General features: G+C 54.7%; 1 protein-coding gene across 1 annotated transcript in view; it reads right to left on the minus strand.

Moving 5' to 3' along the window:
• LOC140407704 (nesprin-2-like) overlaps window positions 1–26,746 on the minus strand; it is a 273,730-nt gene that overhangs the window by 106,971 nt on the left and 140,013 nt on the right. Inside the window, exon 29 of the mRNA XM_072495012.1 lies at window positions 25,152–25,360. Coding sequence (XP_072351113.1) covers window positions 25,152–25,360 — 209 coding nt within the window. The remainder of the gene's footprint in view (window positions 1–25,151; window positions 25,361–26,746) is intronic.

Below are 26,746 nucleotides of genomic sequence, written 5' to 3' on the forward strand. Positions count from 1 at the left end.
CCCTATCTCTGTAATCTCCCTCAGTCTCATCCCCTCCCCATCTCTGTAATCTCCCCTCGCCCCCTCCCTAACTCTGTAATCTCCCCTCACTCCCTCCCTATCTCTGTAATCTCCCTCAGCCTCACCCCCTCTCTATCTCTGTAATCTCCTCCAGCCTCACCCCTTCCCTATCTCTGTAATCTCCCCTCCCTATCTCTGTAATCACCCTCAGCCTCACTCCCTCCCTATCTCTGTAATCTCCCTCAGCCTCACTCACTCCCTATCTCTGTAATCTCCTGCAGCCTCACCCCTCCCTATCTCTGTAATCTCCCTCAGCCTCACCCCCTCCCTATCTCTGTAATCTCCCTCAGCCTCACCCCCTCCCTATCTCTGTAATCTCCCTCAGCCTCACTCACTAACTATCTCTGTAATCTCCCACAGCCTCAACCCCTCCCTATCTCTGTAATCTCCCTCAGCCTCACTCACTCCCTATCTCTGTAATCCCCCCTCCCAGCCTCACCCCCACCCTATCTCTGTAATCTCCCCTCACTCCCTCCCTATCTCTGTAATCTCCCTCAGCCTCACCCCCTCCCTATCTGTAATCTCCCTCAGCCTCACTCCCTCCCTATCTCTGTAATCTCCCACAGCCTCAACCCCTCCCTATCTCTGTAATCTTCCTCAGCCTCACCCCCTCACTATCTCTGTAATCTCCTCCAGCCTCACCCCCTCCCTATCTCTGTAATCTCCTCCAGCCTCACCCCTCCCTATCTCTGTAATCTCCCCTCACCCCCTCCCTTTCTCTGTAATCACCCTCAGCCTCACACCCTCCCTATCTCTGTAATCTCCCCTTACCCCCTCCCTATCTCTGTAATCTCCCTCAGCCTCACTCCCTCCCTATCTCTGTAATCTCCCCTCACCCCCTCCCTATCTCTGTAATCTCCCTCAGCCTTACTCCCTACCTCTGTAATCTCCCTCAGCCTCACCCCCTCCCTATCTCTGTAATCTCCCCGCACCACCTCCCTATCTCTGTAATTTCCCTCAGCCTCACCCCCTCCCTATCTCTGTAATGTCCTTCAGCCTCACTCCCTCCCTATCTCTGTAATCTCCCCAGCCTCACCCCCTCCCTATCTCTGTAATCTCCCCTCACCCCTCCCTATCTCTGTAAACTCCCTCAGCCTCACCCCCTCCCTAGCTCTGTAATCTCCCCTCACCCCCTCCCTATCTCTGTAATCTCCCCTCACTCACTCCCTATCTCTGTAATCTCCTCCAGCCTCACTCCCTCCCCGTCTCTGTAATCTCCCTCAGCCTCACCCCTCCCTATCTATGTAATCTCCCTCAGCCTCACCCCCTCCCTCGCTCTGTAATCTCCCCTCACCCCCTCACTAACTCTGTAATCTCCCCCACCCTCACTCCCTCCCCATTCCTGTAATCTCACTCAGCCTCACACCCTCCCTATCTCTGTAATCTCCCCTCACCCCCTCCCTATCTCTGTAATCTCGCCCAGCCTCACTCGCTCCCTATTCCTGTAATCTCCCTCAGTCTCATCCCCTCCCCATCTCTGTAATCTCCCCTCACCCCCTCCCTATCTCTGTAAACTCCGTCAGCCTCACTCCCTCCCTATCTCTGTAATCTCCCTCAGCCTCACTCACTCCCTATCTCTGTAATCTCCTCCAGACTCTCCCCCTCCCTATCTCTGTAATCTCCCCTCACCCCCTCCCTATCACTGTAATCACCCTCAGACACACTCCCTCCGTATCTCTGTAATCTCCCTCAGCCTCACTCCCTCCCTATCTCTGTAATCTCCCACAGCCTCACACCCCTCCCTATCTCTGTAATCCCCCCCAGCCTCACCCCCTCCCTATCTCTGTAATCTCCCCTCACTCCCTCCCTATCTCTGGAATCACCCTCAGCCTCACACCCTCCCTATCTCTGTAATCTCCCTCAGCCTCACTCCCTCCCTATCTCTGTAATCTCCCCTCACCCCCTCCCTATCTCTGTAATCTCCCTCAGCCTTACTCCCTTCCTATCTCTGTAATCTCCCTCAGCCTCACCCCCTCCCTATCTCTGTAATCTCCCCTCACCCCCTCCCTATCTCTGTAATCTCCTCTCCCCCTCCCTATCTCTGTAATTTCCCTCAGCCTCACCCCCTCCCTATCTCTGTAATCTCCTCCAGCCTCACCCCCTCAATATCTCTGTAATCTCCTCTCACCCCTCCCTATCTCTGTAATCACCCTCAGCCTCACTCCCTCCCTATCTCTGTAATCTCCCTCAGCCTCACTCACTCCCTATCTCTGTAATCTCCTCCAGCCTCACCCCCTCCCTATCTCTGTAATCTCCCCTCACCTCCTCCCTATCTCTGTAATCACCCTCAGACACACTCCCTCCCTATCTCTGTAATCTCCCTCAGCCTCACCCCCTCCCTATCTCTATAATCTCCCTCAGCCTCACTCCCTCCCTATCTCTGTAATCTCCCACAGCCTCACCCCCTCCCTATCTCTGTAATCCCCCCCCCCAGCCTCAACCCCTCCCTATCTCTGTAATCTCCCCTCACTCCCTCCCTATCTCTGTGATGTCCCTCAGCCTCACCCCCTCCCTATCTCTGTAATCTCCCTCAGCCTCACTCCCTCCCTATCTCTGTAATCTCCTACAGCCTCAGCCTCTCCCTATCTCTGTAATCCCCCCCCAGCCTCACCCCCTCCCTATCTCTGTAATCTCCCCTCTCCCCCTCCCTATCTCTGTAATCTTCCTCAGCCTCACCCCCTCACTATCTCTGTAATCTCCTCCAGCCTCACCCCCTCCCTATCTCTGTAATCTCCTCCAGCCTCACCTCTCCCTATCTCTGTAATCTCCCCTCACCCCCTCCCTATCTCTGTAATCACCCTCAGCCTCACACCCTCCCTATCTCTAATCTCCCTCAGCCTCACTCCCTCCCTATCTCTGTAATCTCCCCTCTCCCCCTCCCTATCTCTGTAATCTCCCTCAGCCTTACTCCCTCCCCATCTCTGTAATCTCCCTCAGCCTCACCCCCTCCCTATCTCTGTAAACTCTCCTCACCCCCTCCCTATCTCTGTAATTTCCCTCAGCCTCACCCCCTCCCTATCTCTGTAATGTCCTTCAGCCTCACTCCCTCCCTATCTCTGTAATCTCACCAGCCTCACTCCATCCCTCTCTCTGTAATCTCCCCTCACTCCCTCCCTATCACTGTAATCTCCCTCAGCCTCACCCCCTCCCTATCTCTGTAATCTCCCTTAGCCTCACCCCCTCCCTATCTCTGTAATCACCCTCAGCCTCACTCCCTCCCTATCTCTGTAATCTCCCCTCACCCCTCCCTATCTCTGTAATCTCCCTCAGCCTCATTCCCTCCCTATCTCTGTAATCTCCCTCAGCCTCACCCCCTCCCTATCTCTGTAATCTCCCCTCCCCTCCCTATCTCTGTAATCTCCCTCAGCCTCACTCCCTCCCTATCTCTGTAATTTCCCTCAGCCTCACTCCCTATCTTTGTAATCTCCTCCAGCCTCACTGCCTCCCTATCTCTGTAATCTCCCCTCCCCCTCCCTATCTCTGTAATCTCCCTCAGCCTCACCCCCTCCCTATCTCTGTAATCTCCCCCAGCCTCACTCCCTCCCTATCTCTGTAATCTCCCCTCACTCCCTCCCTATCTCTGTAATCTCCCCCAGCCTCATCCCCTCCCTATCTCTGTAATCTCCCTCAGCCTCATCCCCTCCCTATCTCTGTAATCTCCCTCAGTCTCACTCCCTCCCTATCTCTGTAATCTCCCCCAGCCTCACTCCCTCCCTATCTCTGTAATCTCCCCTCACTCCCTCCCTATCTGTAATCTCCTCCAGCCTCACTCCCTCCCTATCTCTGTAATCCCCCCCAGCCTCACCCCCTCCCTATCTCTGTAATCTCCCCTCACTCCATCCGTAAATCTGTAATCTCCTCCAGCCTCACTCCCTCCCTATCCCTGTAATCTCCTCCAGCCTCACTCGCTCCCTATCTCTGTAATCTCCCCTCACTCCCTCCCTATCTCTGTAATCTACCTCAGCCTCACCCCCTCCCTATCTCTGTAATCTCCCTCAACCTCACCCCCTCCCCATTCCTGTAATCTCCCTCAGCCTCACCCCCTCCCTATCTCTGTAATCTCCCTCAGCCTCACCCCCTCCCTATCTCTGTAATCTCCCCTCACCCCCTCCCTATCTTGGTAATCTCCCTCAGCCTCACTCCCTCCATATCTCTGTAATCTCCCTCAGCCTCACCCCCTCCCTATCTCTGTAATCTCCCCTCCCCCCTCCCTATCTCTGTAATCTCCCCCAGCCTCACTCCCTCCCTATCTCTGTAATCTCCCCTCCCCCCTCCCTATCTCTGTAATCTCCTCCAGCCTCACCCCCTCCCTATCTCTGTAATCTCCCCTCCCCCTCCCTATTTTAGTAATCTCCCTCAGCCTCACTCCATCCCTATCTCTGTAATTTCCCTCAGCTTCACTCCCTATCTTTGTAACCTCCTCCAGCCTCACTGCCTCCCTATCTCTGTAATCTCCACCAGCCTCACTCCCTCCCTATCTCTGTAATCTCCCCTCACTCCCTCCCTATCTCTGTAATCTCCACCAGCCTCATCCCCTCCCTATCTCTGTAATCTCCCTCAGCCTCACCCCTCCCTATCTCTGTAATCTCCCCCAGCCTCACTCCCTCCCTATCTCTGTAATCTCCCCTCACTCCCTCTCTATCTCTGTAATCTCCTCCAGCCTCACTCCCTCCCTATCTCTGTAATCTCCCCCAGCCTCACTCCCTCTCTATCTCTGTAATCTCCTCCAGCCTCACTCCCTCCCTATCTCTGTAATCTCCCCCAGCCTCACTCCCTCCCTCTCTCTGTAATCTCCCCTCACTCCCTCCCTATCTCTGTAATCTCCCTCAGCCTCACCCCCTCCCTATTTCTGTAATCTCCCTCAGCCTCACCCCCTCCCTATCACTGTAATCTCCCTCAACCTCACCCCCTCCCCATTCCTGTAATCTCCCTCAGCCTCACCCTCTCCCTATCTGTGTAATCTCCCCTCACCCCCTCCCTATCTCGGTAATCTCCCTCAGCCTCACTCCCTCCATATATCTCTGTAATCTCCCCTCACCCCCTCCCTATCTCTGTAATCACCCTCAGCCTCACTCCCTCCCTATTCCTGTAATCTCCCTCAGCCTCACTCCCTCCCTATCTCTGTTATCACCCTCAGCCTCACACCCTCCCTATCTCTGTACTCTCCCCTCACCCCTCCCTATCTCTGTAATCTCCCTCAGCCTCATTTCCTCCCTATCTCTGTAATCTCCCTCAGCCTCACCCCCTCCCTATCGCTGTAATCTCCCCTCCCCCTCCCTATCTCTGTAATCTCCCCCAGCCTCACTCCCTCCCTCTCTCTGTAATCTCCCCTCACTCCCTCCCTATCTCTGTAATCTCCCTCAGCCTCACCCCCTCCCTATTTCTGTAATCTCCCTCAGCCTCACCCCCTCCCTATCTCTGTAATCTCCCTCAACCTCACCCCCTCCCCATTCCTGTAATCTCCCTCAGCCTCACCCTCTCCCTATCTGTGTAATCTCCCCTCACCCCCTCCCTATCTCGGTAATCTCCCTCAGCCTCACTCCCTCCATATATCTCTGTAATCTCCCCTCACCCCCTCCCTATCTCTGTAATCACCCTCAGCCTCACTCCCTCCCTATTCCTGTAATCTCCCTCAGCCTCACTCCCTCCCTATCTCTGTTATCACCCTCAGCCTCACACCCTCCCTATCTCTGTACTCTCCCCTCACCCCTCCCTATCTCTGTAATCTCCCTCAGCCTCATTTCCTCCCTATCTCTGTAATCTCCCTCAGCCTCACTCCCTCCCTCTCTCTGTAATCTCCCCTCACTCCCTCCCTATCTCTGTAATCTCCCTCAGCCTCACCCCCTCCCTATTTCTGTAATCTCCCTCAGCCTCACCCCCTCCCTATCTCTGTAATCTCCCTCAACCTCACCCCCTCCCCATTCCTGTAATCTCCCTCAGCCTCACCCTCTCCCTATCTGTGTAATCTCCCCTCACCCCCTCCCTATCTCGGTAATCTCCCTCAGCCTCACTCCCTCCATATATCTCTGTAATCTCCCCTCACCCCCTCCCTATCTCTGTAATCACCCTCAGCCTCACCCCCTCCCTATCTCTGTAATCTCCCTCAACCTCACCCCCTCCCCATTCCTGTAATCTCCCTCAGCCTCACCCCCTCCCTATCTCTGTAATCTCCCTCAGCCTCACCCCCTCCCTATCTCTGTAATCTCCCTCAGCCTCACCCCCTCCCTATCTCTGTAATCTCCCCTCACCCCCTCCCTATCTTGGTAATCTCCCTCAGCCTCACTCCCTCCATATCTCTGTAATCTCCCTCAGCCTCACCCCCTCCCTATCTCTGTAATCTCCCCTCCCCCCTCCCTATCTCTGTAATCTCCCCCAGCCTCACTCCCTCCCTATCTCTGTAATCTCCCCTCCCCCCTCCCTATCTCTGTAATCTCCTCCAGCCTCACCCCCTCCCTATCTCTGTAATCTCCCCTCCCCCTCCCTATTTTAGTAATCTCCCTCAGCCTCACTCCATCCCTATCTCTGTAATTTCCCTCAGCTTCACTCCCTATCTCTGTAATCTCCTCCAGCCTCACTCCCTCCCTATCTCTGTAATCTCCCCCAGCCTCACTCCCTCCCTCTCTCTGTAATCTCCCCTCACTCCCTCCCTATCTCTGTAATCTCCCTCAGCCTCACCCCCTCCCTATTTCTGTAATCTCCCTCAGCCTCACCCCCTCCCTATCTCTGTAATCTCCCTCAACCTCACCCCCTCCCCATTCCTGTAATCTCCCTCAGCCTCACCCTCTCCCTATCTGTGTAATCTCCCCTCACCCCCTCCCTATCTCGGTAATCTCCCTCAGCCTCACTCCCTCCATATATCTCTGTAATCTCCCCTCACCCCCTCCCTATCTCTGTAATCACCCTCAGCCTCACTCCCTCCCTATTCCTGTAATCTCCCTCAGCCTCACTCCCTCCCTATCTCTGTTATCACCCTCAGCCTCACACCCTCCCTATCTCTGTACTCTCCCCTCACCCCTCCCTATCTCTGTAATCTCCCTCAGCCTCATTTCCTCCCTATCTCTGTAATCTCCCTCAGCCTCACCCCCTCCCTATCGCTGTAATCTCCCCTCCCCCCTCCCTATCTCTGTAATCTCCCCCAGCCTCACTCCCTCCCTCTCTCTGTAATCTCCCCTCACTCCCTCCCTATCTCTGTAATCTCCCTCAGCCTCACCCCCTCCCTATTTCTGTAATCTCCCTCAGCCTCACCCCCTCCCTATCTCTGTAATCTCCCTCAACCTCACCCCCTCCCCATTCCTGTAATCTCCCTCAGCCTCACCCTCTCCCTATCTGTGTAATCTCCCCTCACCCCCTCCCTATCTCGGTAATCTCCCTCAGCCTCACTCCCTCCATATATCTCTGTAATCTCCCCTCACCCCCTCCCTATCTCTGTAATCACCCTCAGCCTCACTCCCTCCCTATTCCTGTAATCTCCCTCAGCCTCACTCCCTCCCTATCTCTGTTATCACCCTCAGCCTCACACCCTCCCTATCTCTGTACTCTCCCCTCACCCCTCCCTATCTCTGTAATCTCCCTCAGCCTCATTTCCTCCCTATCTCTGTAATCTCCCTCAGCCTCACTCCCTCCCTCTCTCTGTAATCTCCCCTCACTCCCTCCCTATCTCTGTAATCTCCCTCAGCCTCACCCCCTCCCTATTTCTGTAATCTCCCTCAGCCTCACCCCCTCCCTATCTCTGTAATCTCCCTCAACCTCACCCCCTCCCCATTCCTGTAATCTCCCTCAGCCTCACCCTCTCCCTATCTGTGTAATCTCCCCTCACCCCCTCCCTATCTCGGTAATCTCCCTCAGCCTCACTCCCTCCATATATCTCTGTAATCTCCCCTCACCCCCTCCCTATCTCTGTAATCACCCTCAGCCTCACTCCCTCCCTATTCCTGTAATCTCCCTCAGCCTCACTCCCTCCCTATCTCTGTTATCACCCTCAGCCTCACACCCTCCCTATCTCTGTACTCTCCCCTCACCCCTCCCTATCTCTGTAATCTCCCTCAGCCTCATTTCCTCCCTATCTCTGTAATCTCCCTCAGCCTCACCCCCTCCCTATCGCTGTAATCTCCCCTCCCCCCTCCCTATCTCTGTAATCTCCCCCAGCCTCACTCCCTCCCTCTCTCTGTAATCTCCCCTCACTCCCTCCCTATCTCTGTAATCTCCCTCAGCCTCACCCCCTCCCTATTTCTGTAATCTCCCTCAGCCTCACCCCCTCCCTATCTCTGTAATCTCCCTCAACCTCACCCCCTCCCCATTCCTGTAATCTCCCTCAGCCTCACCCTCTCCCTATCTGTGTAATCTCCCCTCACCCCCTCCCTATCTCGGTAATCTCCCTCAGCCTCACTCCCTCCATATATCTCTGTAATCTCCCCTCACCCCCTCCCTATCTCTGTAATCACCCTCAGCCTCACTCCCTCCCTATTCCTGTAATCTCCCTCAGCCTCACTCCCTCCCTATCTCTGTTATCACCCTCAGCCTCACACCCTCCCTATCTCTGTACTCTCCCCTCACCCCTCCCTATCTCTGTAATCTCCCTCAGCCTCATTTCCTCCCTATCTCTGTAATCTCCCTCAGCCTCACCCCCTCCCTATCGCTGTAATCTCCCCTCCCCCCTCCCTATCTCTGTAATCTCCCTCAGCCTCACTCCCTCCCTATCTCTGTAATTTCCCTCAGCCTCAATCCCAATCTTTGTAATCTCCTCCAGCCTCACTGCCTCCCTATCTCTGTAATCTCCCCTCACTCCCTCCCTATCTCTGTAATCTCCCCCAGCCTCATCCCCTCCCTATCTCTGGAATCTACCTCAGCCTCACCCCCTCCCTATCTCTGTAATCTCCCTCAGCCTCACTCCCTCCCTATCTCTGTAATCTCCCCTCACTCCCTCCCTATCTCTGTAATCTCCCTCAGCCTCACCCCCTCCCTATCTCTGTAATCTCCCTCAGCCTCACCCCCTCCCTATCTCTGTAAACTCCCCCAACTTCACCCCCTCCCTATCTCTGTAATCTCCCTCAGCCTCACCCCCTCCCTATCTCTGTAATCTCCCTCAGCCTCACCCCCTCCCTATCTCTGTAATCTCCCTCAGCCTCACTCCCTCCCTATCTCTGTAATCTCCCTCAGCCTCACCCCCTCCCTATCTCTGTAATCTCCCTCAGCCTCACCCCCTCCCTATCTCCGTTATCTCCCCTCACCCCCTCCCTATCTCTGTAATCTCCCCTCACTCCCTCCCTATCCCTGTAATCTCCCCTCAACCCCTCCCTGTCTCTGTAATCTCCCCTCACTCCCTCACTATCCCTGTAATCTCCCCTCACCCCCTCCCTATCTCTGTAATCTCCCCTCACTCCCTCACTATCCCTGTAATCTCCCCTCACCCCCTCCCTATCTCTGTAATCTCCCCTCACTCCCTCCCTATCCCTGTAATCTCCCCTCACTCCCTCCCTATCTCTGTAATCTCCCCTCACTCCCTCCCTATCTCTGTAATCTCCATCAGCCTCACTCCCTCCCTATCTCTGTAATCTCCTCCAGCCTCACCCCCTCCCTATCTCTGTAATCTCCCCTCACTCCCTTCCTATCTCAGTAATTTCCCTCAGCCTCACCCCCTCCCTATCTCTGTAATCTCCTCCAGCCTCACCCCCTCCCTATCTCTGTAATCTCCCTCAGCCTCACCCCCTCCCTATCTCTGTAATCTCCCCTCACTCCCTCCCTATCTCTGTAATCTCCTCCAGCCTCACTCCCTCCCTATCTCTGTAATCCCCCCCCAGCCTCACTCCCTCCCTATCTCTGTAATCTCCCCTCACTCCCTCCCTATCTCTGTAATACCCCCAGCCTCGCCCCCTCCCTATCTCTGTAATCTCAGCCTCACCCCCTCCCTATCTCTGTAATGTCCTTCAGCCTCACTCCCTCCCTATCTCTGTAATGTCCTTCAGCCTCACCCCCTCCCTATCTCTGTAATCTTCCTCAGCCTCACCCCCTCACTATCTCTGTAATCTCCCCTCACCCCCTCTCTATCTCTGTAATCTCCCTCAGCCTCACTCCCTCCCTATCTCTGTAATCTCCCCAGCCTCACTCCATTCCTATCTCTGTAATCTCCCCTCACTCCCTCCCTATCTCTGTAATCTCCCTCAGCCTCACCCCCTCCCTATCTCTGTAATCTCCCTCAGCCTCACCCCCTCCCTATCTCTGTAATCACCCTCAGCCTCACTCCCTCCCTATCTCTGTAATCTCCCCTCACCCCTCCCTATCTCTGTAATCTCCCTCAGCCTCATTCCCTCCCTATCTCTGTAATCTCCCTCAGCCTCACCCCCTCCCTATCTCTGTAATCTCCCCTCCCCCTCCCTATCTCTGTAATCTCCCTCATCCTCACTCCCTCCCTATCTCTGTAATTTCCCTCAGCCTCACTCCCTATCTTTGTAATCTCCTCCAGCCTCTCTGCCTCCCTATCTCTGTAATCTACCCCAGCCTCACTCCCTCCCTATCTCTGTAATCTCCACTCACTCCCTCCCTATCTCTGTAATCTCCCCCAGCCTCATCCCCTCCCTATCTCTGTAATCTCCCTCAGCCTCATCCCCTCCCTATCTCTGTAATCTCCCTCAGTCTCACTCCCTCCCTATATCTGTAATCTCCCCCAGCCTCACTCCCTCCCTATCTCTGTAATCTCCCCTCACTCCCTCCCTATCTGTAATCTCCTCCAGCCTCACTCCCTCCCTATCTCTGTAATCCCCCCAGCCTCACCCCCTCCCTATCTCTGTAATCTCCCCTCACTCCATCCGTAAATCTGTAATCTCCTCCAGCCTCACTCCCTCCCTATCCCTGTAATCTCCTCCAGCCTCACTCCCTCCCTATCTCTGTAATCTCCCCTCACTCCCTCCCTATCTCTGTAATACCCCCAGCCTCGCCCCCTCCCTATCTCTGTAATCTCCCTCAGCCTCACCCCCTCCCTATCTCTGTAATCTCCCTCAACCTCACCCCCTCCCCATTCCTGTAATCTCCCTCAGCCTCACCCCCTCCCTATCTCTGTAATCTCCCTCAGCCTCACCCCCTCCCTATCTCTGTAATCTCCCCTCACCCCCTCCCTATCTTGGTAATCTCCCTCAGCCTCACTCCCTCCATATCTCTGTAATCTCCCTCAGCCTCACCCCCTCCCTATCTCTGTAATCTCCCCTCCCCCTCCCTATCTTTGTAATCTCCCTCAGCCTCACTCCATCCCTATCTCTGTAATTTCCCTCAGCCTCACTCCCTATCTTTGTAACCTCCTCCAGCCTCACTGCCTCCCTATCTCTGTAATCTCCCCCAGCCTCACTCCCTCCCTATCTCTGTAATCTCCCCTCACTCCCTCCCTATCTCTGTAATCTCCACCAGCCTCATCCCCTCCCTATCTCTGTAATCTCCCTCAGCCTCACCCCTCCCTATCTCTGTAATCTCCCTCAGCCTCACTCCCTCCCTATCTCTGTAATCTGCCCCAGCCTCACTCCCTCCCTATCTCTGTAATCTCCCCTCACTCCCTCTCTATCTCTGTAATCTCCTCCAGCCTCACTCCCTCCCTATCTCTGTAATCTCCCCCAGCCTCACTCCCTCCCTATCTCTGTAATCTCCCCTCACTCCCTCCCTATCTCTGTAATCCCCCCCAGCCTCACCCCCTCCCTATCTCTGTAATCTCCTCCAGCCTCACTCCCTCCCTATCTCTGTAATCCCCCCCAGCCTCACCCCCTCCCTATCTCTGTAATCTCCCCTCACTCCATCCGTAAATCTGTAATCTCCTCCAGCCTCACTCCCTCCCTATCCCTGTAATCTCCTCCAGCCTCACTCCCTCCCTATCTCTGTAATCTCCCCTCACTCCCTCCCTATCTCTGTAATACCCCCAGCCTTGCCCCCTCCCTATCTCTGTAATCTCCCTCAGCCTCACCCCCTCCCTATCTCTGTAATCTCCTTCAACCTCACCCCCTCCCCATTCCTGTAATCTCCCTCAGCCTCACCCCCTCCCTATCTCTGTAATCTCCCTCAGCCTCACCCCCTCCCTTTCTCTGTAATCTCCCCTCACCCCCTCCCTATCTTGGTAATCTCCCTCAGCCTCACTCCCTCCATATCTCTGTAATCTCCCTCAGCCTCACCCCCTCCCTATCTCTGTAATCTCCCCTCCCCCTCCCTATCTCTGTAATCTCCCTCAGCCTCACTCCATCCCTATCTCTGTAATTTCCCTCAGCCTCACTCCCTATCTTTGTAACCTCCTCCAGCCTCACTGCCTCCCTATCTCTGTAATCTCCCCCAGCCTCACTCCCTCCCTATCTCTGTAATCTCCCCTCACTCCCTCCCTATCTCTGTAATCTCCACCAGCCTCATCCCCTCCCTATCTCTGTAATCTCCCTCAGCCTCACCCCTCCCTATCTCTGTAATCTCCCTCAGCCTCACTCCCTCCCTATCTCTGTAATCTCCCCTCACTCCCTCCCTATCTCTGTAATCTCCACCAGCCTCATCCCCTCCCTATCTCTGTAATCTCCCTCAGCCTCACCCCTCCCTATCTCTGTAATCTCCCTCAGCCTCACTCCCTCCCTATCTCTGTAATCTCCCCCAGCCTCACTCCGTCCCTATCTCTGTAATCTCCCCTCACTCCCTCTCTATCTCTGTAATCTCCCCCAGCCTCACTCCCTCCCTATCTCTGTAATCTCCCCTCACTCCCTCCCTATCTCTGTAATCTCCACCAGCCTCATCCCCTCCCTATCTCTGTAATCTCCCTCAGCCTCACCCCTCCCTATCTCTGTAATCTCCCTCAGCCTCACTCCCTCCCTATCTCTGTAATCTCCTCCAGCCTCACTCCCTCCCTCTCTCTGTAATCTCCCCTCACTCCCTCCCTATCTCTGTAATCTCCCTCAGCCTCACCCCCTCCCTATTTCTGTAATCTCCCTCAGCCTCACCCCCTCCCTATCTCTGTAATCGCCCTCAACCTCACCCCCTCCCCATTCCTGTAATCTCCCTCAGCCTCACCCCCTCCCTATCTCTGTAATCTCCCTCAGCCTCACCCTCTCCCTATCTCTGTAATCTCCCCTCACCCCCTCCCTATCTCGGTAATCTCCCTCAGCCTCACTCCCTCCATATCTCTGTAATCTCCCCTCACCCCCTCCCTATCTCTGTAATCACCCTCAGCCTCACTCCCTCCCTATTCCTGTAATCTCCCTCAGCCTCACTCCCTCCCTATCTCTGTTATCACCCTCAGCCTCACTCCCTCCCTATCTCTGTACTCTCCCCTCACCCCTCCCTATCTCTGTAATCTCCCTCAGCCTCACCCCCTCCTTTTCGCTGTAATCTCCCCTCCCCCCTCCCTATCTCTGTAATCTCCCTCAGCCTCACTCCCTCCCTATCTCTGTAATTTCCCTCAGCCTCAATCCCTATCTTTGTAATCTCCTCCAGCCTCACTGCCTCCCTATCTCTGTAATCTCCCCTCACTCCCTCCCTATCTCTGTAATCTCCCCCAGCCTCATCCCCTCCCTATCTCTGTAATCTCCCTCAGCCTCACCCCCTCCCTATCTCTGTAATCTCCCTCAGCCTCACTCCCTCCCTATCTCTGTAATCTCCCCCAGCCTCACTCCCTCCCTATCTCTGTAATCTCCCCTCACTCCCTCCCTATCTCTGTAATCTCCCTCAGCCTCACCCCCTCCCTATCTCTGTAAACTCCCCCAACTTCACCCCCTCCCTATCTCTGTAATCTCCCTCAGCCTCACCCCCTCCCTATCTCTGTAATCTCCCTCAGCCTCACCCCCTCCCTATCTCTGTAATCTCCCTCAGCCTCACTCCCTCCCTATCTCTGTAATCTCCCTAAGCCTCACCCCCTCCCTATCTCTGTAATCTCCCTCAGCCTCACCCCCTCCCTATCTCCATTATCTACCCTCACCCCCTCCCTATCTCTGTAATCTCCCCTCACTCCCTCCCTATCCCTGTAATCTCCCCTCAACCCATCCCTATCTCTGTAATCTCCCCTCACTCCCTCACTATCCCTGTAATCTCCCCTCACCCCCTCCCTATCTCTGTAATCTCCCCTCACTCCCTCACTATCCCTGTAATCTCCCCTCACCCACTCCCTATCTCTGTAATCTCCCCTCACTCCCTCCCTATCCCTGTAATCTCCCCTCACCCCCTCCCTATCTCTGTAATCTCCCTCAGCCTCACCCCCTCCCTATCTCTGTAATCTCCCCTCACCCCCTCCCTATCTTGGTAATCTCCCTCAGCCTCACTCCCTCCATATCTCTGTAATCTCCCTCAGCATCACCCCCTCCCTATCTCTGTAATCTCCCCTCACCCCCTCCCTATCTTGGTAATCTCCCTCAGCCTCACTCCCTCCATATCTCTGTAATCTCCCTCAGCCTCACTCCATCCCTATCTCTGTAATCTCCCCTCACTCCCTCCCTATCTCTGTAATCTCCACCAGCCTCATCCCCTCCCTATCTCTGTAATCTCCCTCAGCCTCACCCCTTCCTATCTCTGTAATCTCCCCCAGCCTCACTCCCTCCCTATCTCTGTAATCTCCCCTCACTCCCTCTCTATCTCTGTAATCTCCTCCAGCCTCACTCCCTCCCTATCTCTGTAATCTCCCCCAGCCTCACTCCCTCTCTATCTCTGTAATCTCCTCCAGCCTCACTCCCTCCCTATCTCTGTAATCTCCCCCAGCCTCACTCCCTCCCTCTCTCTGTAATCTCCCCTCACTCCCTCCCTATCTCTGTAATCTCCCTCAGCCTCACCCCCTCCCTATTTCTGTAATCTCCCTCAGCCTCACCCCCTCCCTATCTCTGTAATCTCCCTCAACCTCACCCCCTCCCCATTCCTGTAATCTCCCTCAGCCTCACCCCCTCCCTATCTCTGTAATCTCCCTCAGCCTCACCCTCTCCCTATCTCTGTAATCTCCCCTCACCCCCTCCCTATCTCGGTAATCTCCCTCAGCCTCACTCCCTCCATATATCTCTGTAATCTCCCCTCACCCCCTCCCTATCTCTGTAATCACCCTCAGCCTCACTCCCTCCCTATTCCTGTAATCTCCCTCAGCCTCACTCCCTCCCTATCTCTGTTATCACCCTCAGCCTCACACCCTCCCTATCTCTGTACTCTCCCCTCACCCCTCCCTATCTCTGTAATCTCCCTCAGCCTCATTTCCTCCCTATCTCTGTAATCTCCCTCAGCCTCATTTCCTCCCTATCTCTGTAATCTCCCCTCACTCCCTCACTATCCCTGTAATCTCCCCTCACCCCCTCCCTATCTCTGTAATCTCCCCTCACTCCCTCCCTATCCCTGTAATCTCCCCTCACTCCCTCCCTATCTCTGTAATCTCCCCTCACTGCTACCCTATCTCTGTAATCTCCATCAGCCTCACTCCCTCCCTATCTCTGTAATCTCCTCCAGCCTCACCCCCTCCCTATCTCTGTAATCTCCCCTCACTCCCTTCCTATCTCAGTAATTTCCCTCAGCCTCACCCCCTCCCTATCTCTGTAATCTCCTCCAGCCTCACCCCCTCCCTATCTCTGTAATCTCCCCTCCCTCCCTCCCTATCTCTGTAATCTCCCTCAGCCTCACCCCCCCCTATCTCTGTAATCTCCCTCAGCCTCACTGCCTATCTTTGTAATCTCCTCCAGCCTCACTCCCTCCCTATCTCTGTAATCCCCCCCCCAGCCTCACTCCCTCCCTATCTCTGTAATCTCCCCTCACTCCCTCCCTATCTCTGTAATACCCCCAGCCTCGCCCCCTCCCTATCTATGTAATCTCAGCCTCACCCCCTCCCTATCTCTGTAATGTCCTTCAGCCTCACTCCCTCCCTATCTCTGTAATCTCCCCAGCCTCACTCCATCCCTATCTCTGTAATCTCCCCTCACTCCCTCCCTATCTCTGTAATCTCCCTCAGCCTCACCCCCTCCCTATCTCTGTAATCTCCCTCAGCCTCACCCCCTCCCTATCTCTGTAATCACCCTCAGCCTCACTCCCTCCCTATCTCTGTAATCTCCCCTCACCCCTCCCTATCTCTGTAATCTCCCTCAGCCTCATTCCCTCCCTATCTCTGTAATCTCCCTCAGCCTCACCCCCTCCCTATCTCTGTAATCTCCCCTCCCCCTCCCTATCTCTGTAATCTCCCTCATCCTCACTCCCTCCCTATCTCTGTAATTTCCCTCAGCCTCACTCCCTATCTTTGTAATCTCCTCCAGCCTCACTGCCTCCCTATCTCTGTAATCTACCCCAGCCTCACTCCCTCCCTATCTCTGTAATCTCCCCTCACTCCCTCCCTATCTCTGTAATCTCCCCCAGCCTCATCCCCTCCCTATCTCTGTAATCTCCCTCAGCCTCATCCCCTCCCTATCTCTGTAATCTCCCTCAGTCTCACTCCCTCCCTATATCTGTAATCTCCCCCAGCCTCACTCCCTCCCTATCTCTGTAATCTCCCCTCACTCCCTCCCTATCTGTAATCTCCTCCAGCCTCACTCCCTCCCTATCTCTGTAATCCCCCCCAGCCTCACCCCCTCCCTATCTCTGTAATCTCCCCTCACTCCATCCGTAAATCTGTAATCTCCTCCAGCCTCACTCCCTCCCTATCCCTGTAATCTCCTCCAGCCTCACTCCCTCCCTATCTCTGTAATCTCCCCTCACTCCCTCCCTATCTCTGTAATACCCCCAGCCTCGCCCCCTCCCTATCTCTAATCTCCCTCAGCCTCACCCCCTCCATATCTCTGTAATCTCCCTCAACCTCACCCCCTCCCCATTCCTGTAATCTCCCTCAGCCTCACCCCCTCCCTATCTCTGTAATCTCCCTCAGCCTCACCCCCTCCCTATCTCTGTAATCTCCCCTCACCCCCTCCCTATCTTGGTAATCTCCCTCAGCCTCACTCCCTCCATATCTCTGTAATCTCCCTCAGCCTCACCCCCTCCCTATCTCTGTAATCTCCCCTCCCCCTCCCTATCTTTGTAATCTCCCTCAGCCTCACTCCATCCCTATCTCTGTAATTTCCCTCAGCCTCACTCCCTATCTTTGTAACCTCCTCCAGCCTCACTGCCTCCCTATCTCTGTAATCTCCCCCAGCCTCACTCCCTCCCTATCTCTGTAATCTCCCCTCACTCCCTCCCTATCTCTGTAATCTCCACCAGCCTCATCCCCTCCCTATCTCTGTAATCTCCCTCAGCCTCACCCCTCCCTATCTCTGTAATCTCCCTCAGCCTCACTCCCTCCCTATCTCTGTAATCTGCCCCAGCCTCACTCCCTCCCTATCTCTGTAATCTCCCCTCACTCCCTCTCTATCTCTGTAATCTCCTCCAGCCTCACTCCCTCCCTATCTCTGTAATCTCCCGCAGCCTCACTCCCTCCCTATCTCTGTAATCTCCCCTCACTCCCTCCCTATCTCTGTAATCCCCCCCAGCCTCACCCCCTCCCTATCTCTGTAATCTCCTCCAGCCTCACTCCCTCCCTATCTCTGTAATCCCCCCCAGCCTCACCCCCTCCCTATCTCTGTAATCTCCCCTCACTCCATCCGTAAATCTGTAATCTCCTCCAGCCTCACTCCCTCCCTATCCCTGTAATCTCCTCCAGCCTCACTCCCTCCCTATCTCTGTAATCTCCCCTCACTCCCTCCCTATCTCTGTAATACCCCCAGCCTCGCCCCCTCCCTATCTCTGTAATCTCCCTCAGCCTCACCCCCTCCCTATCTCTGTAATCTCCTTCAACCTCACCCCCTCCCCATTCCTGTAATCTCCCTCAGCCTCACCCCCTCCCTATCTCTGTAATCTCCCTCAGCCTCACCCCCTCCCTTTCTCTGTAATCTCCCCTCACCCCCTCCCTATCTTGGTAATCTCCCTCAGCCTCACTCCCTCCATATCTCTGTAATCTCCCTCAGCCTCACCCCCTCCCTATCTCTGTAATCTCCCCTCCCCCTCCCTATCTTTGTAATCTCCCTCAGCCTCACTCCATCCCTATCTCTGTAATTTCCCTCAGCCTCACTCCCTATCTTTGTAACCTCCTCCAGCCTCACTGCCTCCCTATCTCTGTAATCTCCCCCAGCCTCACTCCCTCCCTATCTCTGTAATCTCCCCTCACTCCCTCCCTATCTCTGTAATCTCCACCAGCCTCATCCCCTCCCTATCTCTGTAATCTCCCTCAGCCTCACCCCTCCCTATCTCTGTAATCTCCCTCAGCCTCACTCCCTCCCTATCTCTGTAATCTCCCCTCACTCCCTCCCTATCTCTAATCTCCACCAGCCTCATCCCCTCCCTATCTCTGTAATCTCCCTCAGCCTCACCCCTCCCTATCTCTGTAATCTCCCTCAGCCTCACTCCCTCCCTATCTCTGTAATCTCCCCCAGCCTCACTCCGTCCCTATCTCTGTAATCTCCCCTCACTCCCTCTCTATCTCTGTAATCTCCCCCAGCCTCACTCCCTCCCTATCTCTGTAATCTTCCCTCACTCCCTCCCTATCTCTGTAATCTCCACCAGCCTCATCCCCTCCCTATCTCTGTAATCTCCCTCAGCCTCACCCCTCCCTATCTCTGTAATCTCCCTCAGCCTCACTCCCTCCCTATCTCTGTAATCTCCTCCAGCCTCACTCCCTCCCTCTCTCTGTAATCTCCCCTCACTCCCTCCCTATCTCTGTAATCTCCCTCAGCCTCACCCCCTCCCTATTTCTGTAATCTCCCTCAGCCTCACCCCCTCCCTATCTCTGTAATCGCCCTCAACCTCACCCCCTCCCCATTCCTGTAATCTCCCTCAGCCTCACCCCCTCCCTATCTCTGTAATCTCCCTCAGCCTCACCCTCTCCCTATCTCTGTAATCTCCCCTCACCCCCTCCCTATCTCGGTAATCTCCCTCAGCCTCACTCCCTCCATATCTCTGTAATCTCCCCTCACCCCCTCCCTATCTCTGTAATCACCCTCAGCCTCACTCCCTCCCTATTCCTGTAATCTCCCTCAGCCTCACTCCCTCCCTATCTCTGTTATCACCCTCAGCCTCACTCCCTCCCTATCTCTGTACTCTCCCCTCACCCCTCCCTATCTCTGTAATCTCCCTCAGCCTCACCCCCTCCCTATCGCTGTAATCTCCCCTCCCCCCTCCCTATCTCTGTAATCTCCCTCAGCCTCACTCCCTCCCTATCTCTGTAATTTCCCTCAGCCTCAATCCCTATCTTTGTAATCTCCTCCAGCCTCACTGCCTCCCTATCTCTGTAATCTCCCCTCACTCCCTCCCTATCTCTGTAATCTCCCCCAGCCTCATCCCCTCCCTATCTCTGTAATCTCCCTCAGCCTCACCCCCTCCCTATCTCTGTAATCTCCCTCAGCCTCACTCCCTCCCTATCTCTGTAATCTCCCCCAGCCTCACTCCCTCCCTATCTCTGTAATCTCCCCTCACTCCCTCCCTATCTCTGTAATCTCCCTCAGCCTCACCCCCTCCCTATCTCTGTAATCTCCCTCAGCCTCACCCCCTCCCTATCTCTGTAAACTCCCCCAACTTCACCCCCTCCCTATCTCTGTAATCTCCCCCAGCCTCACTCCCTCCCTATCTCTGTAATCTCCCCTCACCCCCTCCCTATCTTGGTAATCTCCCTCAGCCTCACTCCCTCCATATCTCTGTAATCTCCCTCAGCCTCACCCCCTCCCTATCTCTGTAATCTCCCCTCCCCCCTCCCTATCTTTGTAATCTCCCTCAGCCTCACTCCATCCCTATCTCTGTAATTTCCCTCAGCCTCACTCCCTATCTTTGTAACCTCCTCCAGCCTCACTGCCTCCCTATCTCTGTAATCTCCCCCAGCCTCACTCCCTCCCTATCTCTGTAATCTCCCCTCACTCCCTCCCTATCTCTGTAATCTCCACCAGCCTCATCCCCTCCCTATATCTGTAATCTCCCTCAGCCTCACCCCTCCCTATCTCTGTAATCTCCCTCAGCCTCACTCCCTCCCTATCTCTGTAATCTCCCCTCACTCCCTCCCTATCTCTGTAATCTCCACCAGCCTCATCCCCTCCCTATCTCTGTAATCTCCCTCAGCCTCACCCCTCCCTATCTCTGTAATCTCCCTCAGCCTCACTCCCTCCCTATCTCTGTAATCTCCCCCAGCCTCACTCCGTCCCTATCTCTGTAATCTCCCCTCACTCCCTCTCTATCTCTGTAATCTCCCCCAGCCTCACTCCCTCCCTATCTCTGTAATCTTCCCTCACTCCCTCCCTATCTCTGTAATCTCCACCAGCCTCATCCCCTCCCTATCTCTGTAATCTCCCTCAGCCTCACCCCTCCCTATCTCTGTAATCTCCCTCAGCCTCACTCCCTCCCTATCTCTGTAATCTCCTCCAGCCTCACTCCCTCCCTCTCTCTGTAATCTCCCCTCACTCCCTCCCTATCTCTGTAATCTCCCTCAGCCTCACCCCCTCCCTATTTCTGTAATCTCCCTCAGCCTCACCCCCTCCCTATCTCTGTAATCGCCCTCAACCTCACCCCCTCCCCATTCCTGTAATCTCCCTCAGCCTCACCCCCTCCCTATCTCTGTAATCTCCCTCAGCCTCACTCCCTCCATATCTCTGTAATCTCCCTCAGCCTCACCCCCTCCCTATCTCTGTAATCTCCCCTCCCCCCTCCCTATCTTTGTAATCTCCCTCAGCCTCACTCCATCCCTATCTCTGTAATTTCCCTCAGCCTCACTCCCTATCTTTGTAACCTCCTCCAGCCTCACTGCCTCCCTATCTCTGTAATCTCCCCCAGCCTCACTCCCTCCCTATCTCTGTAATCTCCCCTCACTCCCTCCCTATCTCTGTAATCTCCACCAGCCTCATCCCCTCCCTATCTCTGTAATCTCCCTCAGCCTCACCCCTCCCTATCTCTGTAATCTCCCTCAGCCTCACTCCCTCCCTATCTCTGTAATCTCCCCTCACTCCCTCCCTATCTCTGTAATCTCCACCAGCCTCATCCCCACCCTATCTCTGTAATCTCCCTCAGCCTCACCCCTCCCTATCTCTGTAATCTCCCTCAGCCTCACTCCCTCCCTATCTCTGTAATCTCCCCCAGCCTCACTCCGTCCCTATCTCTGTAATCTCCCCTCACTCCCTCTCTATCTCTGTAATCTCCCCCAGCCTCACTCCCTCCCTATCTCTGTAATCTTCCCTCACTCCCTCCCTATCTCTGTAATCTCCACCAGCCTCATCCCCTCCCTATCTCTGTAATCTCCCTCAGCCTCACCCCTCCCTATCTCTGTAATCTCCCTCAGCCTCACTCCCTCCCTATCTCTGTAATCTCCTCCAGCCTCACTCCCTCCCTCTCTCTGTAATCTCCCCTCACTCCCTCCCTATCTCTGTAATCTCCCTCAGCCTCACCCCCTCCCTATTTCTGTAATCTCCCTCAGCCTCACCCCCTCCCTATCTCTGTAATCGCCCTCAACCTCACCCCCTCCCCATTCCTGTAATCTCCCTCAGCCTCACCCCCTCCCTATCTCTGTAATCTCCCTCAGCCTCACCCTCTCCCTATCTCTGTAATCTCCCCTCACCCCCTCCCTATCTCGGTAATCTCCCTCAGCCTCACTCCCTCCATATCTCTGTAATCTCCCCTCACCCCCTCCCTATCTCTGTAATCACCCTCAGCCTCACTCCCTCCCTATTCCTGTAATCTCCCTCAGCCTCACTCCCTCCCTATCTCTGTTATCACCCTCAGCCTCACTCCCTCCCTATCTCTGTACTCTCCCCTCACCCCTCCCTATCTCTGTAATCTCCCTCAGCCTCACCCCCTCCCTATCGCTGTAATCTCCCCTCCCCCCTCCCTATCTCTGTAATCTCCCTCAGCCTCACTCCCTCCCTATCTCTGTAATTTCCCTCAGCCTCAATCCCTATCTTTGTAATCTCCTCCAGCCTCACTGCCTCCCTATCTCTGTAATCTCCCCTCACTCCCTCCCTATCTCTGTAATCTCCCCCAGCCTCATCCCCTCCCTATCTCTGTAATCTCCCTCAGCCTCACCCCCTCCCTATCTCTGTAATCTCCCTCAGCCTCACTCCCTCCCTATCTCTGTAATCTCCCCCAGCCTCACTCCCTCCCTATCTCTGTAATCTCCCCTCACTCCCTCCCTATCTCTGTAATCTCCCTCAGCCTCACCCCCTCCCTATCTCTGTAATCTCCCTCAGCCTCACCCCCTCCCTATCTCTGTAAACTCCCCCAACTTCACCCCCTCCCTATCTCTGTAATCTCCCTCAGCCTCACCCCCTCCCTATCTCTGTAATCTCCCTCAGCCTCACCCCCTCCCTATCTCTGTAATCTCCCTCAGCCTCACTCCCTCCCTATCTCTGTAATCTCCCTAAGCCTCACCCCCTCCCTATCTCTGTAATCTCCCTCAGCCTCACCCCCTCCCTATCTCCATTATCTCCCCTCACCCCCTCCCTATCTCTGTAATCTCCCCTCACTCCCTCCCTATCCCTGTAATCTCCCCTCAACCCCTCCCTATCTCTGTAATCTCCCCTCACTCCCTCACTATCCCTGTAATCTCCCCTCACCCCCTCCCTATCTCTGTAATCTCCCCTCACTCCCTCACTATCCCTGTAATCTCCCCTCACCCCCTCCCTATCTCTGTAATCTCCCCTCACTCCCTCCCTATCCCTGTAATCTCCCCTCACTCCCTCCCTATCTCTGTAATCTCCCCTCAATCCCTCCCTATCTCTGTAATCTCCATCAGCCTCACTCCCTCCCTATCTCTGTAATCTCCTCCAGCCTCACCCCCTCCCTATCTCTGTAATCTCCCCTCACTCCCTTCCTATCTCAGTAATTTCCCTCAGCCTCACTCCCTCCCTATCCCTGTAATCTCCTCCAGCCTCACTCCCTCCCTATCTCTGTAATCTCCCCTCACTCCCTCCCTATCTCTGTAATACCCCCAGCCACACCCCCTCCCATCTCTGTAACCTCCCCCAGCCTCACCCCCACCGGAATCTTGGGGCTTCTCCAATTTTGGCCGCTTTCCGTCCCTGATTTTTGCTCCACGTTGGCAGCTGGGCTGAGAGTTTGGGAACTCCTTCACTCCTCCTCTCCCCTCTCCCTAATCCTCTCCCCTCCCTACGCCTCTCCCCCTCTCTGAGACGGAGAGAGGCAGTGAGAGAGAGAGAGAGAGAGAGAGCGAGAGAGCCAGACAGAGAGAAGGAGAGAGAGAGAGACAAACAGAGAGGAGAGAGAGAGAGAGACAGAGAGAGAGACAGATAGAGAGAGACAGAGAGAGAGAGAGAGAGAGAGAGACAGAGAGAGGGAGACAGAGAGAGAGAGAGAGACAGAGAGAGAGAGAGAGAGAGAGAGAGAGAGACAGAGAGAGAGAGAGAAAGAGACAGGGAGAGACAGAGGGAGACAGACATAGAGAGAGACAGAGAGAGACAGTGAGACAGAGAGAGAGACAGAGAAAGAAAATATGGCTCCAAGTAGTGGAAGTGCTGCGATTGGCAGACTTTAAGCAGTTAGGGCTCAGGAGAAGCTCTGGAGAAGGCAGATGATTGGGGATTCGGTGCTGTGGGCAACTGGGGCAAAGTTGCAGAAGATGTGCTCCTCTTTCTTATAATCTTTATGTCACAAGTTGGGATAAAAGGTTCTTTTTCGGAATGGCGACCGGTGACGAGTGGTGTCCCGCAGGGTTCAGTGTTGGGGCCACAGCTGTTCTCTTTATATATTAACGATCTAGATGACGGGACTGGGGGCATTCTGGCTAAGTTTGCCGATGATACAAAGATAGGTGGAGGGGCAGGTAGTATTGAGGAGGTGGGGAGGCTGCAGAAAGATTTAGACAGTTTAGGAGAGTGGTCCAAGAAATGGCTGATGAAATTCAACGTGGGCAAGTGCGAGGTCTTGCACTTTGGAAAAAAGAATAGAGGCATGGACTATTTTCTAAACGGTGACAAAATTCATAATGCTGAAGTGCAAAGGGACTTGGGAGTCCTAGTCCAGAATTCTCTAAAGGTAAACTTGCAGGTTGAGTCCGTAATTAAGAAAGCAAATGCAATGTTGTCATTTATCTCAAGCTTTATAAAGCATTAGTTAGGCCCCATTTAGAATACTGTGAGCAATTTTGGGCCCCACACCTCAGGAAGGACATATTGGCAGTGGAGCGGGTCCAGCGGAGATTCACACGGATGATCCCAGGAATGGTAGGCCTAACATACGATGAATGTCTGAGGATCCTGGGATTATATTCATTGGAGTTTAGGAGGTTGAGGGGAGATCTAACAGAAACTTACAAGATAATGAATGGCTTAGATAGGGTGGATGTAGGGAAGTTGTTTCCATTAGCAGGGGAGACTAGGACCCGGGGGCACAGCCTTAGAATAAAAGGGAGTCACTTTAGAACAGAGGTGAGGAGAAATTTCTTCAGCCAGAGAGTGGTGGGTCTGTGGAATTCATTGCCACAGAGGTCGGTGGAGGCCGGGACGTTGAGTGTCTTTAAGACAGAAGTTGATAAATTCTTGATTTCTCGAGGAATTAAGGGCCATGGAGAGAGAGCGGGTAAATGGAGTTGAAATCAGCCATGATTGAATGGTGGAGTGGACTCGATGGGCCGAATGGCCTTACTTCCACTCCTATGTCTTGTGGTCTAAGTAGGCGGACATTAACACTGCAGTGAAGTTACTGTGAAAAGCCCCTAGTCACCACATTCCGTGCCTGTTCGGGTCACAGAGGGAGAATTCAGAATGTCCAATTCACCTAACAGCACGTCTTTCAGGACTTGTGGGAGGAAACCGGAGCACCCGGAGGAAACCCACGCAGACACGGGGAGAACGTGTAGACTCCGCACAGACAGTGAGCCAGCGGGGAATCGAACTTGGGATCCTGGCACTGTGAAGCAACAGTGCTAACCACTGTGCTACTGTGCCGCCCACCGTACCCCTGGGCAGCACAGTAGCACAGTGGTTAGCACAGTGTAGGCTTAGCTGGGGTGCCCTTCCCAATCGTCGGTGTAGACTTGATCGGCCGAATGGCTTCCTTCTGCACTGTGTCAATACGATTGTCTGACTCAGTGTTTCCCGAGGACGGGGTGGGGTGCTGACCAATCGGGGTGGGTGGAGAATTTACTGTTTACTGTGCAGCGTTATACAGCTGCATATACTCACTTGGAGACTCCGCAGCGTCTCCTCGATGGTGGAAAGCCCGGTTGAAGGCTCCAGTTCCTGAGGCTGATTCAACGTCGGCTCAACCTGGGTCAACCAGGTAGAGATATCGTCAAGGTCAGAGTTCAGCAGCTGCCATTGCTGCAGGTTCTGCTTGATGAGGAGTTCCTCAGAGAGAGCCCGGGCGTGGACCAGATCCCAGCGCCTGATACCTGCACAAAACGGCACACTGTTACCGTGCACTGTAACCGCCCGCGCACCGGAACCGACTGCCCGCCGGAACCGCCCGCGAGCCTGAACCGCCCGCCGCCACCACGCGCCGGAACCGCCCGCCCACCGGAACCGCCCGCGCGCCTGAACCGCCCGCGAGCCTGAACCGCCCGCGCACCGGAACCGCCCGCGCACCGGAACCGCCCGCGAGCCTGAACCGCCCGCCGACACCACGCGCCGGAACCGCCCGCCCACCGGAACCGCCCGCGCACCGGAACCGCGAGCCTGAACCGCCCGCCGCAACCACGCGCCGGAACCGCCCGCGCACCGGAACCGCCCGCCCGCCGGAACCGCCCGCGAGCCTGAACCGCCCACCGCAACCACGCGCCGGAACCGCCCGCCCGCCGGAACCGCCCACCCGCCGGAACCACCCACGCACCGGAACCCCACACAGGAACCGCGCATCGTAACCACACATAGTATCACACACCGTAACCATACACTGTTATTACGCACCATAACCGCACCAGTTATCACGCACCATAACGGCATCAGTTATCACGCACCATAACCGCACCAGTTATCACGCACCATAACCGCACCAGTTATCACGCACCATAACCGCACCAGTTATCACGCACCATAACCGCACCAGTTATCACGCACCAAAACCGCACCAGTTATCACGCACCATAACCGCACCAGTTATCACGCACCATAACCGCACCAGTTATCACGCACCATAACTGCACCAGTTATCACGCACCAAAACCGCACCAGTTATCACGCACCATAACCGCACCAGTTATCACGCACCAAAACCGCACCAGTTATCACGCACCATAACCACAGTTACCATGCACCCTAACCACACAGTTATCACACACCATAACCACACACAGTTATCACGCACCATAACCACACACAGATATCACGCACCATAACCACAGTTATCACGCACCCTAACTAGTTATCACGCACCCTAACCACCGTTACCACGCACCATAACCAGTTATCATGCACCATAACCACAGTTATCACGCACCCTAACCATACACAGTTATCACGCACCATAACCACGCAGTTATCACGCACCATAATTACACAGATATCACACACCATACCCACAAACAGCTATCAAACACCACAACCACACACAGTTATCACGCACCATAACCACAAACAGTTATCACACACCATAACCACACACACTGATCACACACCATAACAGCTGTTATCTCACACCATGACCACAGTTATCACGCACCATAACCACACAGTTATCACGCACCATAACCACACAGTTATCACGCACCATAACCACAGTTATCACGCACCATAATCACACAGTTATCACGCACCATAACCACACACAGTTATCACGCACC

The sequence above is a fragment of the Scyliorhinus torazame genome, chromosome 2 (assembly GCF_047496885.1).
Source record: "Scyliorhinus torazame isolate Kashiwa2021f chromosome 2, sScyTor2.1, whole genome shotgun sequence".
Classification (NCBI taxonomy): Eukaryota; Metazoa; Chordata; class Chondrichthyes; order Carcharhiniformes; family Scyliorhinidae; genus Scyliorhinus; species Scyliorhinus torazame.